General features: G+C 43.7%; 1 protein-coding gene across 3 annotated transcripts in view; it reads right to left on the bottom strand.

The window, feature by feature from the left end:
* WWC3 (WWC family member 3) overlaps positions 1 to 14,908 on the bottom strand; it is a 121,622-nt gene that overhangs the window by 57,706 nt on the left and 49,008 nt on the right. For all 3 annotated transcript variants that reach the window (XM_087426549.1, XM_004435096.3, XM_087426550.1), the window contains exons 3-5: positions 12,995 to 13,198; positions 6,090 to 6,166; positions 4,181 to 4,260 (exon numbers count right to left, since the gene is read on the bottom strand). In XM_087426549.1, coding sequence (XP_087282675.1) covers positions 4,181 to 4,260; positions 6,090 to 6,166; positions 12,995 to 13,198 — 361 coding nt within the window. The remainder of the gene's footprint in view (positions 1 to 4,180; positions 4,261 to 6,089; positions 6,167 to 12,994; positions 13,199 to 14,908) is intronic.

Raw genomic sequence — 14,908 nt, forward strand, 5'->3', positions numbered from 1 at the left:
TACTGGGTGGGCTTTGTCTGAACCTGGAGTCAAACAAACTGGAAAAATGGGAAAACTCACTGGAGAAGGGATGATACTAAGAGATTACTATTAAGCTGGATTAACAGGTATTATAGTTATGTTTTCAAAAAGAGTCCCTAACCTTAGGAGAGATATTTATGGATTACATATCATTCTGGGATTTGCTTCAATAAGGCAGTAAGAGCTTGGGGGATGAGGCAGGGTGACAGACAAAACAAGGTTGGCCGTTGTGTGGTTAGTTGTTAAGTCGGGTGAGGGGTACAGGAGGGTTCCACTATACTATTCTCTCTACTTTTGTGTATGTTTGACATTTTCCATCATTAAAAGTTTATATATATTATAGACACACACACGCATGCACACACACACACACGTACATATTCTATCGTTAACCCAGAGACTGTGCTCATGGCCAGCTCCCATCTACAAAAATGAACAACATACACAGACTTCAAAAAAAATACAAAAGGTTCTTTTTTCCTTACTTGGACCCAAGCATAATGATGGATTTCCTTGCTAGCCAGGAAAGTTCACCAAGATAAACAAGTCGAGTTTAAAACATTCTAAGCCACCAAACTCCTGGTGAGGTGCTCTGGAAAAGAATATACCGGATATTCTGGGAAGCAAGAACAGCAGAAAATTTTCTGGTCTCTGCCTTAAATCGATGTTAATAATATCCAAGAAGCCCATTTATGTACAACAGTTCATGTATTATCTGTGCTTAGAGTGAGGATTTTACAGTAGGCATGGAGTAATCACATTAGCAATGCTTACAAAAAGGTTTTCAAAATTTCTCAATAAATAATACCAATCTGCATGATTCGATCCAAACCTAAGAGCCAATCTTCAATACCAGAAAGACCAGGAGGCTGGTTTCTGTCTCATATACAGCCTGCATAACTCAGAGGACGGCTGGCAGATTGTTTTTCACTTGCAAAGAATTCTAAGCATGGCATGAGTGCCCATATTTTCTCTCCTTCCTGTGAGGTTCTGTCACAGAACAGAGTGAACATGTACAGTGACAATGCAGCAGCCGATTAAACACTGCCTCCTGAGGCAGCTCCATCTGGAAAGCTGGGGTGGGTCCCCCAAGACCAAAGCCAGATCCAGAATCTTCCCCCTTGCCACTCCTCAGCCTCACTTCTCAGGGAAGGCATCTCCACAGGCTCTGGCAGGGAGTGAGAATCATCCCCTTGGCAGGGAGCATGTTTACCATCACTGCTCCCACACATGGGCTCTTGCTAAGGAAAGTATAAAGAAAATACAAACAGCACTGGCCCTTCTCTTTGCAGAAGCACAACTCATACTCCACTCCGGCTGCAGGTGTAAAGTCACAACTCTCTCATACTGGATTCTGCTTCCTGTCCAATAAAGCTGGAGAAACTGAGGCCGCCTTTTCCTATTCTTAAAATTATTTCGACTAAAAGAAACGAATTTACTCCCTAGCAATGCCAAGGGGAAGGGGTTTTCTCAGTCACCTGAGCCCCAGCACCTTTTATTTGCCAGAGTGTTCAGTCTTAAGCTGACGTTGCAGTATACCCTTCGTCTTCATGTGAGGAAATGGAGATGGCCGGAGTGATGGAGTCCAGGCAAAGCAACAGGCGCTGGGCCCAGCAATCCCACTACAGAAGCCAGAGCCGGCGGGGAAAGGCGCCAGGCAGGGCTCCCCTCTGAGACTCAGGGGTCCTCTGCGATCACAGAGCTTTCCTGAACCACCTTGAACCCATCACCTTCAGTAGAGCTTCTGCGAGTGAGAATTAAATTAACTGCACCTTGCAGCCCGCCAATGCCTAGCATTAAAAGTGGGTATTATCTGGAGACATCGTGAAGGCTTGGTTCTCTCGGTAATGAGAGAAAGCCAAATGAAAGAAGGAGAACAACCTCTAAGTCAACCAGACAGTCCTAGCAGTCCAGCTTTTTAAAAAAAGTTTTGCTTAAGCAAATCAAGCTTCTTTTTCAATATCAGCTACTGGTTTTGCTGTTTATTTTGTCCATTTGCTATGGTGCTTCCCAATGCCCTGAAACACGTTCTATAATTTTACCCTGTACAGCCTGGACAGCCTCCAGATACTCAGATGCCTGCTAGTGTACTCCTGTGTGTCCTGTGGCTAGGGCTAATTAAAGGAACCCCCAGTGGATCCAAATCACAGAATGCACACACACACACACACACACACACACACACACACACAGGGTAATGGGAGACAAAGCAAAAAGCCGAGAGTAAGGTTAAAAGACTCCAGCCCACACTAAGCATGTGGACGGGCCTACCAAAACCCACCGAGTGGCAAGACTTGCAGGGGGCAGGGCCGTGTCTCAGGGCCAGAGAAAGTCAAGCCCCTCTAGGCAGGACCCAGCTCACCCTCCCATTATGTCTCCCTTGGTGCCTATAATATGCCCTTAAGAAAGAAACGGACAAACCAATCATCTACCAAACCAACCCTGGATGATTAAGAAAGTGAATCTCAACCCAGTGTTAAACAACAGGGTTTGACGTGTCCAGTACTTACCCTTTATATGAGGCTGAGATAATTATGTTTGTCAAACACTCACATTCTTGTATTACCTCCCTACAAAGAGCAATACTGCAGTCACCTTTGACACACTATCATTCCATCTGCACACAGGATGTAAAAGAGTGGCACGCTGCCCACCTTTCCTGAGATTAGTAACCACATGGATCCCTGCCATTGCTGACAGATGACTACGTAGCAGGCACTAGTGCTACCCTCTGGATAATTTAGCCCAATGAGCGCTGTTTATGGATTGAATGTTCGTGTCTTCCCAAAATTCCTATGGTGAGCCCTAACCCCAATGCAATGGTATTTGGAGATAGGGGTCTTTGGGAGGTGATCAGATTTAGATGAGGTCTAAAGTAGAGCTAGAGTGGGGTTCCCATGATGGGATTAGTATCCTTATAAGAAAAGGAAGAGACATCAGAGACCAGAGCTCCCCGCTACCACCACATGAAGACACAGCAAGAGGGCAGCCTTCTGCACGCCAGGAAGCAGGCCCTCACCAGACACTGACTTTGCCAGCGCCTTGATCTTGGACTTCTAGCCTCCAGAACTGTGACAAGTAAATGTCTGCTGTTTAAGCCACCTGGTCTATGCTGTTTTGTTATAGCAGCCTGAGCTAATACAATCCCCACTGACAGATGAGAAAAGCAGGCACAGAAGGTGTGAAGCATATGCCCAAATTCAGCAAGTAAAGCCAGGCTCTGAATGGAGGGAGAATGGACTCTCTACCAACAAGCATTCAGTACCTTTTCTTAAGAAAATTAATTCTTTCAGCCCAACAATATCACCATTTATAAAATAACTTTTGTTCATTGGATTTGCTGACTTAATATAGCTCACAAATAATAAGAAATTCATCCCCAAACTCTTAGTAGGGATAAAGTTCTAATTGTAAAGATGCCAACAGGAGGAAGACCTATAGATCAGACTGTCCAATAGACTGTTTTGTGATAATGGAAATGTTCTGTTATCTGTGCTGTCCAATGTAGTGGCCACTAGCCCAGGGGTTCTCCCCTGGGGGCAAATGTGCCCTCCAGGGAACACTTGGCAATGTCTGCAGACATTTTTGGCTGTCAGAACCGGGTGGGAATGTGCTACCAGCATCTAGGGGGTCAAGGCCACGGATGCTGCTAAACATCCTATGATGCAAAGGACAGCTCCACCACAAAGAGTTATCCGGTCCCAAATGACAATAGCGAGGAGATAGAGAAAATCTGCACCAGCCACATGTGACTACTGAGCATTTCAGATGTGGCTTCTAAGAGTTAGGGACTACATTTTTTATTTTATTTAATTTCAATTAATTTAAATGTTAGAATAAAAAACTTAAGAGACTAAAACTAACAAAACTGGAATTCAAATTTAAACAGCCATGTGTGTCTTGGACAGTGCAGCTATCGAGAATGTGCATAAATATAAAACAAAGGTCTTTTTTCCCAAGTATTTGCATTTAAAGAAGTAAGTATCTTCAAGGAAAAGAGAGATTCTGATTCGTAGGACCGGGAAACCGTGAGCGTAAATGAAAGCACAGAAGCGGACATCCATGAAGCTTTAGGACACATGTCCAGGCACCAAACAGGTCAGCACAAAAGGAAATCAGCACAGGGAAGATCCCCCTTCTAGAAACGCAGGCCACTCACTCTTGCAGCGTCTCCACCCCCTTTTCTTTGTACTGCAGTTCTTGCTTCATCTGGGTCAGCTCTCGTTTTAATCTGGAAAGCTAAAGACACATTACATTTTTTTTCCCAAAAAAAAGCTGTGAAAAATTATGTCTACAGTTTTTTTTTAATAATTTTATTTATTTATTTTTCCCCCAAAGCCCCAGTAGATAGTTGTATGTCATAGCTGCACATCCGTCTAGTTGCTGTATGTGGGACGCGGCCTCAGCATGGCCGGAGAAGCAGTGCGTTGGTGCGCGCCCGGGATCCGAACCCGGGCCGCCAGCAGTGGAGTGTGCGCACTTAACCGTTAAGCCATGGGGCCGGCCCAATGTCTACAGTTGTTAACACTGTCATCTAAGTTTCTCATTAGCTTGCAATTCACTGGATCATCTATTCTCCCCGTGAACAGGCATATAAAACAGCCATCCTAGAAGAACTGCCTTGCTTAGATACAAAAACCCAGACCACTAACAGGTTCCTACCCATGTGGAACTGTGGAACTAGCAACTATTTTCTTTTTCAAGGTACTGATTTATGCATTACAGTCATGCGCCGCATAACATTTTGGTCAACGACGGCCCATGTCTACAACAGTGGTCCCATAAGGTTAGTACCATATAGCCTAAGTGTGTAGTAGGCTATACCATCTAGGTTTGTGTGAGTACACGCTACGATGTTCGCACAATGACAAAATCCCCTAACGATGCATTTCTCAGAATGTGTCCCCATCGTAAGCAATGCATGACTGTACAATTAGCAAACTTCATAATACTCTTTTCATCTTCCTTTCTACTTACCACTCATAGATCCCACACATGAAACATTGTCGCTAAAAGAGTGGTCTCCAACTACCTGAAACTCCACCGTCTGGAGTGCTCATTTAAACAGATTCTGGGACCAGCTCCAGGCCTGTGTTAAAACTCAGGGGGTGGGCCTGGGAGCTCACACTTTTAACCAACTCCCCAGGTGTTTTCTTAGGTGCATTAGAATTTGAGAACCACTGCACTAAAAGATATACTCTGGGGGCTGGCCCCGTGGCGTAGTGATCAAGTGCGCACGCTCTGCTGCTGGCGGCCTGGGTTCAGATCCCAGGTGCACACTGATGCATTGCTTGTCAGGTCACGCTGTGGCAGCGTCCCATATAAAGTGGAGGAAGATGGGCACGGATGTTAGCCCAGGGCCAGTCTTCTTCAGCAAAAAAAGAGGAGGACTGGTGTGGATGTTATCTCAGGGCTGATCTTCCTCACCAAAAAAAAAAAAAAAAAAAGATATACTCTGGTTGAGGCAATGAGACACCAGAACAGGAGGATTCATGTGTAAGATGTCTCCTGTGCTTTGCAGCAAATGCAACAAAACTGTCCCCCTTCCCAGATAACCAAGACAGGGGGCTGAAGGGGTGAAATAAGGTGGCACAGAAAGAATTCTGGCATCATCGGGGAAGGAGCATCGGAACCTTCTGGTCAAACACCATTGCAAGAAAGACTTCTCTAGGAATACAGCAACCAGGGGAGCGCAGCAGATGCTAAAGCTGCCAAGAGTCAAGGCTGGCATCCCAGTAATATAGGGAAGTAGCCTTTGAGGTCAGGCCCCGATGTCACCAGATCTTCCCAAATCGGGGGGAGTCAAGCTCCATGAAATACACAGAGGGATACAGGCGATATTTTGTTAGATGGGCTGAGGTTTTTAAATGCAACTTTTTCCCTCCTATTGGAAAAAAAAGTAAAAAAAAAAAAAGTAAAACTAAATGAAATAATAATCCATAAAATAAAAAATCTTACTAAAACATGAGTGTTAGACACACTGACCACCATAAAATGACCCACGATAAGTGATGTTACATAAAAATATACATGCGGCTTCTAGTTGTGAAAACACTCGTTTTACTCACCCTATCCCGACGACTTGCAATTTCTGCTTTAATTTGGTGTGGGTCGTACTTTGTATTTGTGGAATATCCAGAGAAAGCTAAATAGAAGGAAAATATTTTATTTTATAATGGATCCTTTAAAATAAATAAATACACATAGACAGGAACTTTTGGTTCACCATATTAAATAATTAATTCTAAGTCTCAGATTTACAAATTGGCACTGGCTCCTAAAGAATTAACATTTCACAACCTCAACTCTTGATGTCTCATTTTTGCATGAGGCCTTTCTACATGATTCCACATAATAAAACATGTGGCTGTAGATAAATGAAAACTGTTTACTTTGACTGCAAAACTACTAGGGTTAAAAATCATATATACCTGGTGCAGGGTATGATTATGGTGTGGAAAACTGCTCTTACTATGTAAATAGTACACACAGTATGAATCCATTTTTACTTTCTTTTAAAATGCACACACGGAAGTCACTGGAAGGATAGAACCAAAAAGTTAACTGTGGTTATTCTCAATGGTTTCATTACAAAAGTTTTTTTTTTATTTTCTTCATATTTATATTCTCCAGATGAACAATTTTTGACATAAGAAAGAAAAAAATACTAAAGATTTGTAAAATGAAAAAGACAACTTTCTAGTAATGTGGCAGTATCTGGCAGGCTTGAGGAAAAAGTTATTCTTCCAAGTTGTTTGTGCCATGCAAACGGAAGTGAAGCACCCACACTTTTATTCTAGTAGCTTGTTTGTGATGGATGTTTAACTAAAACACAGCACATAGCTAAATGCTTTCTTCAACAGTGCACATGATTTAAAGTCTTTGTACAGACACAGCATCATTATTATGAACAGCCAATACCTGGGGGTGGATAAGACAGGAAGAGTGGTTTATCTGTGTGCTAAGCACAGTTAGCCAATTTCTGTCTGCAGAGAAAGAGGCAAGCCTTTTCTGGTGTTTCAACAGCTGGAGCAGCTAGTGGCCATTTCTAATTTCTATCATCCCATTCACCTCTTTCCACTGCTTTTCTTGATGCTTCTGTCTCCTTTCTCTTAGGCTTCTGAAGCCATCGGCTCTTGTACTGCAGTGACGTGGTTTCTAGCCCTTCCAGTGCTGGTGGAGTGCTCCTTTGTCTTCATCTGTGAGTCACCCCACACTGGTATAATCTGCCTCTGGGTCATTTTCATTAACTTCACCTGCTCAGAAGACCCATCTGCAGGGTCAGCATCCTTTCTTTTACTCCTTTGATCTGGGTACTGAAGGCTGACTATCATTCAGGTAACTTCGGTGCCAACACCAAGAAAGTAGCTCAAAATCATTTCCTAACTTTATATGGGAAAGGATGGCTCAAAGCCATCAAGTGGCTTAAACAGCAAGATTATTTAATGGCCTCAACTAGAACCACATCCAAAGTTAATTTGAGCAGTTCACATATCTCCTTTTTTAAAAACAGTTCTATGGAAAATCTACTATTTAAACCCCCATCAGTCAGAATTTCAAACCACTAGATTCTACTAGAAATAAATTTCTATTTATTAGCTCTAGGAGGAGCTAAGTGTTTGCCAACTTTATCTGAAATGTACTTATATTTAGAGTCATAATGTCTTGAAAACATGGAATAAAATGTTTTTAAAATAGAATTCTTTCTTAGATGAAGAACGTCTATCTCCAAATCCTACAACTTCATCTTGTCTGACTCTTTGGTTTCATTTAAGATCAATAATGAAAGCAACACGTCAAACAATGCCCTTAAGAGGCAGAACTCATTTCTATAACATCTCCACATTAAACTCCTGGGACTTAAAAGTTTCTCAGACCTGAGCTTAATGGGCTTCCACTTGGGACCCAGATAATACGGAAATGAGTCTAGGACTTGCTGACTCCTCACTTCCCCGTGTGTCAACTTGTCTTGCAGTTGAAAAAGACAATGCCAACAGTTATCACCTGGGATCTTTTCCATTGGGGTAGAAAGTAACCCCACCACCAAAGTCCAGGGAAGTTAACTGCAGTGTTAAACATCAGTAACAAAGATCCGAAATTGTTGCTACAAAATCTTCCTGTCTGTGCAATTTCATAGGGAAAATTGGCAAAGAGACTTGAAATGCATATGGGAGGTGCAGTAGGTACAGTTTGACAAATACACAGCAACCTGTCCCCCAGCTCTCCTTCCTAACTAACAGAACCCCGAGGTTGTCGGGCATCCACCTCCCTCCACCAGGAGACTCTGCATGTATCCAGTCCTGGAGGGGAGTCTGATAAACCAGGACATCACTGAACCACCGAATCCACGAACGGGAGGCCCACCCCACCTCGGAGGACTGTTATGTGACAATGGATTTCCTTACTGTCCAGGCCCGTGGGAGTCAGTCTTTCTGTTACTTACAGCTGAAACCATCCTAAATGTTAGTAGAGGTTTTCCTTATACTGATACCATTCATGCTACCTTTGCTATGGTCTCTAAAATTAGAAAATTCCAGGACTGGGATGAGGGAAAAGGTACCTCAAGTACCTAAGACAGTGAGTACATTTTATCTTCAAATGCTCAGGAGAGCTGTGAACACTGGCATAACTTTTAATAATATAATTCAATTTACACACATTCTCAATTCCTTATGTCTGCTGGTAAGTCTAATAGAACCCATTTCTGGAGTCCAAGGAATAGCTCAGGACTCCAGACCCTATTTTTAACAGCATGTGCTCTACAACATTTAGAAAAAGAAATATCTTCCTCTGTTAAGACATGTCTCCAATCTCAAGGTTGACAATAAATACCAGACTTTCACCTCTGAAGCCTTCTTCTCTCTTGAAGAGTTAAGTGGGCAGAACTATTAAATAGCTTAAGGAATCTGCTCAGGCATACACTATTGCTTTGGATGACATAATAAGGTTTTAGTTTAGCTGAACCACAACAATGTAAATTATTATACCTTGCTATTATAGGGTGCTTTTCACATTTATTTCATCTATTCTCACAAAACCTTTGTGAGAGACCATGATTGTGTTTCCCCACTTGATACACTAAAGACTGAGTTTGTAGTCACTTGATCCACACTAGGCCATCAGTCATAGAGAGACTTGCATCTAGAACTTGGGCTCTTGTAGGTCAGCTGCCCAGCATTCTTTAATCAGATTAGCTTTTCCAGTGCAAGAAGGAATGGCCCTCCGGCTCCCCAATGCCCATCGCCCAATAGGTGAGTTTGACCTGTGTATTTAGCACTCAAAATGCTACAGACCCTAGTACTTATCTTGGATTCCAATTTTACAAGTTATTGAAAGGGGGAAATGTGTGTGTCCGTGTGTCTGTCTGTCTCTGTCTCTCTTACACACAGGCCTCCTCTGTACTGTGAGAATCTAAGATCACCCCAGGGGGATGATACGTTTTAAAAGACCAGTAGTCCTTCTCCAAAGACATCCTCCAGGCAGATTGCTCCTTAGGACCAGGTGTGCATCTCCAGGCGTCAGCACTATAGGGAGTTGCTGAAGGGAGCCAAGGAGACTCTGGCAGAAAGGACGGCAAGCCCTGACAGTTTCCATGCTAACAGGTACTAATTACCAGAGCAGTAACAAAAGCGCACCCATAAATAACCGAGGCCAACAAAGGAGGGCATGACATTTTTATAAAGGCACCATAAGCAAAGGACCAAAAAAATCAAGCCCACTCAGGGGTGACCTACAGAAGTAATGCAAGAAGCCACCAAACCCAAACCAAGAATTCTCTCTCTAGGACATACAAGGAAATTCTCTCTCGGTAGACATGTGTGCTCTGCTACAACCTACAAGACTCAGTCTTGCCAACTAATACCTGTGAAAAATGCTGCGTGATCCATTTTTCTCCTGCCTGCTCCAACATGCTTCCATGTAGGAAAACAAAAGGCTGAATGAACGGACTGTGGCCCTTATCCTAACCTAGATAGTAGATGAGAAATCCTTTAAGGGAGAACCAATGGAAGACAGTCTTTGTGGGATGGGCTTGGAGCCTCAGAAAGAATGTTGGCAGGACTGATGACTGATAAGGTCAAGCTTTACCACCACCTAACCCAGGAATTCAGGGTGGGTCAGCACTTTCTCACAGGAGATAAGGCCAACTCATTCCCAGCCACCCAAAGAGACTTTTGGTATAGACTTCTGGTAGCTCCTAGGAGCCAGGGTAATAAATAAAGTCATATTCCTGCTGCGAGAAGAGACAGTCACAGTCAATCTAGACTAGTGGATCTCAACTCTGGGAGCTTTAAAAAAAAAAAAAGTCTGACCCCACCCAAAGCCAATTAAATCAAAATCTCTCGGCGTGGGGCCCAGGCAGCAGTAGTTTGTAAAAGCCCTTTATGAGATTCTTATGGCCATCCAGGGTTGTGAACTACTGGTGTAGAACAGGCGTTGGGAAATTTTTTTCTGCAAAGGGCCAGACAGTAAATATTTTTGGCTTTGTGGGCTACAGTCTCTGTGTCAACTCTTCAACTCTGCTGTTATACTGCTACGGACAACAGACAAGTGAATGGAAGTAGCTGTGTTCCTATAAAACTCTATTTACAAACACCCAGAGGGAACAAGATTTAGCCCGTGGGCTGTGGATGTGTTACAATAAAACTTTATTTACAAACACCCAGAGTGGACAGAATTTAGCCCCTGGGCCATACATAATTTGCTGACCTGCGGTTCAAACTATAATTTACACCATGTTTCCAAAAGATCCTGCAAATGGTCATATACTTCATCTGAAGACATCTGGAGGCTAGAGTTTCTCAAGTAGAATGAAAGAGTAACTCCAAAAAAAAAAGTTTCTGAAATAATGAATGCATTCAGTGTTAAAAGGAAGGCAAACAGAAGAATATATTAGGATGAAAAAAGTAGGAGAAAATTCTACAAAATGGAGCTGTAGAAAAAGTACCAGGTGTGTCTTAGGGAGAATGAGTCCACTGTAAAGCAGTTCCATCCCAGTGTTCTACAAAGCATAAAACAGGACTGGGTCTCAGGCAGCTAACTCATAAGCTCACACAAATAAAGTTGGGGTCTTAGTCTCATGGGAATACATGTGCTCAAATTCAGCAAAGCATCTGAGTTTGCTTTGGTCAGGGACAAAAAAGGTCAAGGCTTAGACATTCTTAGATACCAGAGGGCCCAATACTGACACAAAATCTATCCTCTCCAATGAGTGGAGTTTTATTCTGGTGATTTCCATAACTCAGGGGGAAATCTGTGAGGGGTATGGGTGAGACGCACTTCTTTCCGAAAAGAGAGGAGGGAACACTTCCCAATTCATTCTGTGAGGCCAGTATTGTCCTGATACCAAAATCAGAGAAAGATATTACAAGAAAAGAAAATTTTGGAGATAAGAAACTAGCCTCTAAAAATTAGCACTGAGCCGACCTGTCGCATTCTGATGGACAATTAAAAAAACAAAAAACAAAAAAATCTGTACATACCGGTATCTGAAGTATAACAGATAAGACAACCTGGAAACAACATACCACTATACCTGAGTCCCTACATTCTCATAAGGCATGTGGTAATAGAACTATCTTAAATTCCTGTTAGAGGGGAAACCCCACCTCTCTCTTCTCCACAGCTTGTATGGCTTATTCACCTTCTATGGCAGCTACAATAAAAAAGACATATGGCCCCTTGGCCTTAACTTCATTCTGACTTGCAACACAGAATAAAGCTTTGACCATGTCTTTAATGTTCAAAACTGGGTCACCAGAGCCAAATACCTGGCAACATGGCAGTCTTGTCACAGGTAAGTCCTTCTATGTCTCAACTAGACTTAGGTTGTTTTTTGGTTTTTTTTTTTTTAGTGAGAAAGATTCCCCCTGAGCTAACATCTGTTGCCAACCTTCCTCTTTATGCTTGAGGAAGATACGCTCTGACCTAACATCTGTGCCAATCTTCGTCTAATTTGTATGTGGGTTGCTGCCACAGCGTGGCTGCTGACGAGTGGTGTAGGTCTGCACCCAGGGAACTCAACCCAGGCGACTGAAGCAGAGTGCGTGGAACTTAACCAGTAGGCCACAGGGCCGGCCCCAAGACTTAGGTTTTTATAAAATAAAACCTAGTGGCAGCAACTTCATACATTCTCCCCGAGCTCACTGGCACCCAGCACAGCTGTGGCCATGTGCACCTGTGGTGGGCTATTAAGTGTGACAACTCTGTTGGGAAGGGTCTGACTCAAGCAGTGGCTAACTGTGTCAGTAACAAAATGCTTTGGCTTCTGAGACTGGACCTGGTTCCTTCAATACCTGAACAGATGCTGAGTACTAATGAAATGGGAGCCCACCTCTGGCAGCCTCCGAAAGTAAGAGGGATTCCCTTTAAGAACATTAGCATGTGTCCATCTAACTTGAGGGGCAGAAAGAGATTCCCCCGATTCTCGGGGTTATGCTGAGTTACTCTGCCTTCAGTGTGCTGCCCAAGAGAGGACTCCACAAAGAGATAGATGCTTGACATGTGTGAAGGCTTCTGAACCTTTCCATCTAGGATCAATGAAACCGCTGTTTGGATTTCCCAAGGATCACCCCAGACAAGCAGTATTAACTACAGAGGTCTCTGGGTAAAGCCCTTTTCCACACTGACCAACATGAGACACGAGGTTGTTCCATGTCACCAACTGAAATTTGCTTGTTTATTTTCTACCCTCCCCACCTGACTGTAAGCTCCAGGAGGGCAGGGACCTTTCCTGTCTTAGTCTCCACCCTATCACAGTGCCTGGGCACAAGGCAGGCCTTGATAAATACTTGCTAAAGGAGCGGGTACCAGATGACCATCTGATTTCAGTGCAGAATACTGACTACCTAACAGTATGTAATTAGAAACTTGATGAGGACGTCTTGCCTGAGTCAAGTACAGTGTTTGCACATAACCTAGCAGAGAGATGGCTTTTCAAGTCACGCGTGTTAACCGTAGGTGACAGTCAACTCACAGCTGGCGTATGAGCGGCTGTCGTCCTCACACATCTTGTGCAGCTGCTGGTACTCCTCCTGAGCCAGCTCGAACCGCTGCTGCTTAATCTGGTAGATTTCTTTCTTGGCATTGAGAGCCTCCTGGGCTACAATTAAATATTCCTTCAGCATCCGTTCCTGCTCTCGCCTCCACTGTTCTCTGGGATCCTCAATCTGGGTAAGCTCTGAAATTAAAAGGGTAAAAGTGTAAGTGATTTAAAAGTAAAATCTTTAGGTTGACCAACAGTCATGCAATTATGTGACTAGTCGATATGAAAATTAATTAATCACCAGGATGCACATTATGGAAGCATCTACATAACGAACCTTCCTAAAGTGTGGAACATCTTCTATTTTTATATCCACAGTTAAAATGAGGAGAAAACTCTATAGATATGAAATAGTTCACTGGAAGGGGGAAGACAATACTAGACAATTTTTCACACTGTAAATAAATGCTGGCAGAGCCAAACCCAAATGAGCTCGTCACTGTCAAACTGACAGGTATTTTCAAGCTTCTTCTCACTGACTTCTTTTTTTGTGAGGAAGATCAGCCCTGAGCTAACATCCATGCTAATCCTCCTCTTTTTGCTGAGGAAGACCGGCTCTGAGCTAACATCTATTGCCAATCCTCCTCCTTTTTTCTCCCCCAAAGCCCCAGTAGATAGTTGTATGTCATAGCTGCACATCCTTCTAGTTGCTGTATGTCGGATGCCGCTTCAGCATGGCCGGAGAAGCGGTGCGTCGGTGCGCGCCCGGGATCCGAACCCGGGCTGCCAGTAGCGGAGCGCACGCACTTAACCGCTAAGCCACGCGGCCGGCCCTCACTGACTTCTTTAACTCGGGATGCCATCAGCTCTGCTGTCCTCTGATGGACTTGCTCCCCCTCTCCTTTCACCTCCCACATCAGACTGTGCAGTCTTTTTGCATTCTTCATGGACTTCCTTGCCTCTTCCCATCATAAATTCCCCCATTTTCCACTCCGGCTTTCTCACCCTACGAGCTCCGGTAAGGGCTCAGGCCTACCTCTAGCTCCAACCTCTCTCCTGAGAGCCCATCTTTTCTTTCCGACTGCCTCATAGATACAGCTCCACCTGGACAGACCCAAAGGAATTCTGAGTCATTCATCCACAGCACAACTCATTCTCACACAGCGCCCTTTCACTACCAAAACCGAAACCAAACCAAACCACCACACAACAACAAACGCCTTCCCCCTCCAAGAGAGCAGCATCATCCGGATCTACCCACTTAGCCAACTCGGGAATCCAACCTGGGACTCATCCTCAGAGAACTCCTGCTTTTCTCCCTCACCCAGAATATTCCGTGGGTCATCAAGAACTAGTGATTCCTGCCCCTAGATATAATAATGACTGATGACATACCCTTCTCTCCATCTCCCTTAGTCCAATCAGCCCCTCATGATCTCTCTCCAAAAACACCCAGGTTTCCTCTCTCATCCCACCAAAAGCCATCCTCAGTGCACTCACCAAAGGCACCTTCCTAACTCTGCTTGCAATTCTTTACCACGTGAACCTCCTTTAAAGCACAAAGTCCGATCTCCTCCGCCTGATACATGAGTCCCAAAACTAACTTGCCAGCTTCATTTCTAGTCTCTGTCCTTTTCCCCACAAACAGCCTCTAAACAGACTGAATTTTTCCAAAGTCCACATCTTTGGAAATGCTCATCTGTGCATTTGTTTCTGCTGCTTCTGTCCTCTTCTGTCCACAGGAAACTTTACCATCTTCCAAGTCCCTTTGCAAAGGCACCCAGTTTTTGAAGCCTTCTCTGCCCCTCCAAGCACCTACGTCTCTATTCAGTGGCTAGGACTGCTGTTCTTACCATTTACCACTTGGCACATAATTGTTTTTGAATTTGTTTCCTACCTAAACTA

This window comes from Ceratotherium simum, chromosome X (genome assembly GCF_057802395.1).
Source record: "Ceratotherium simum simum isolate JZ-2026a chromosome X, ASM5780239v1, whole genome shotgun sequence".
Classification (NCBI taxonomy): Eukaryota; Metazoa; Chordata; class Mammalia; order Perissodactyla; family Rhinocerotidae; genus Ceratotherium; species Ceratotherium simum.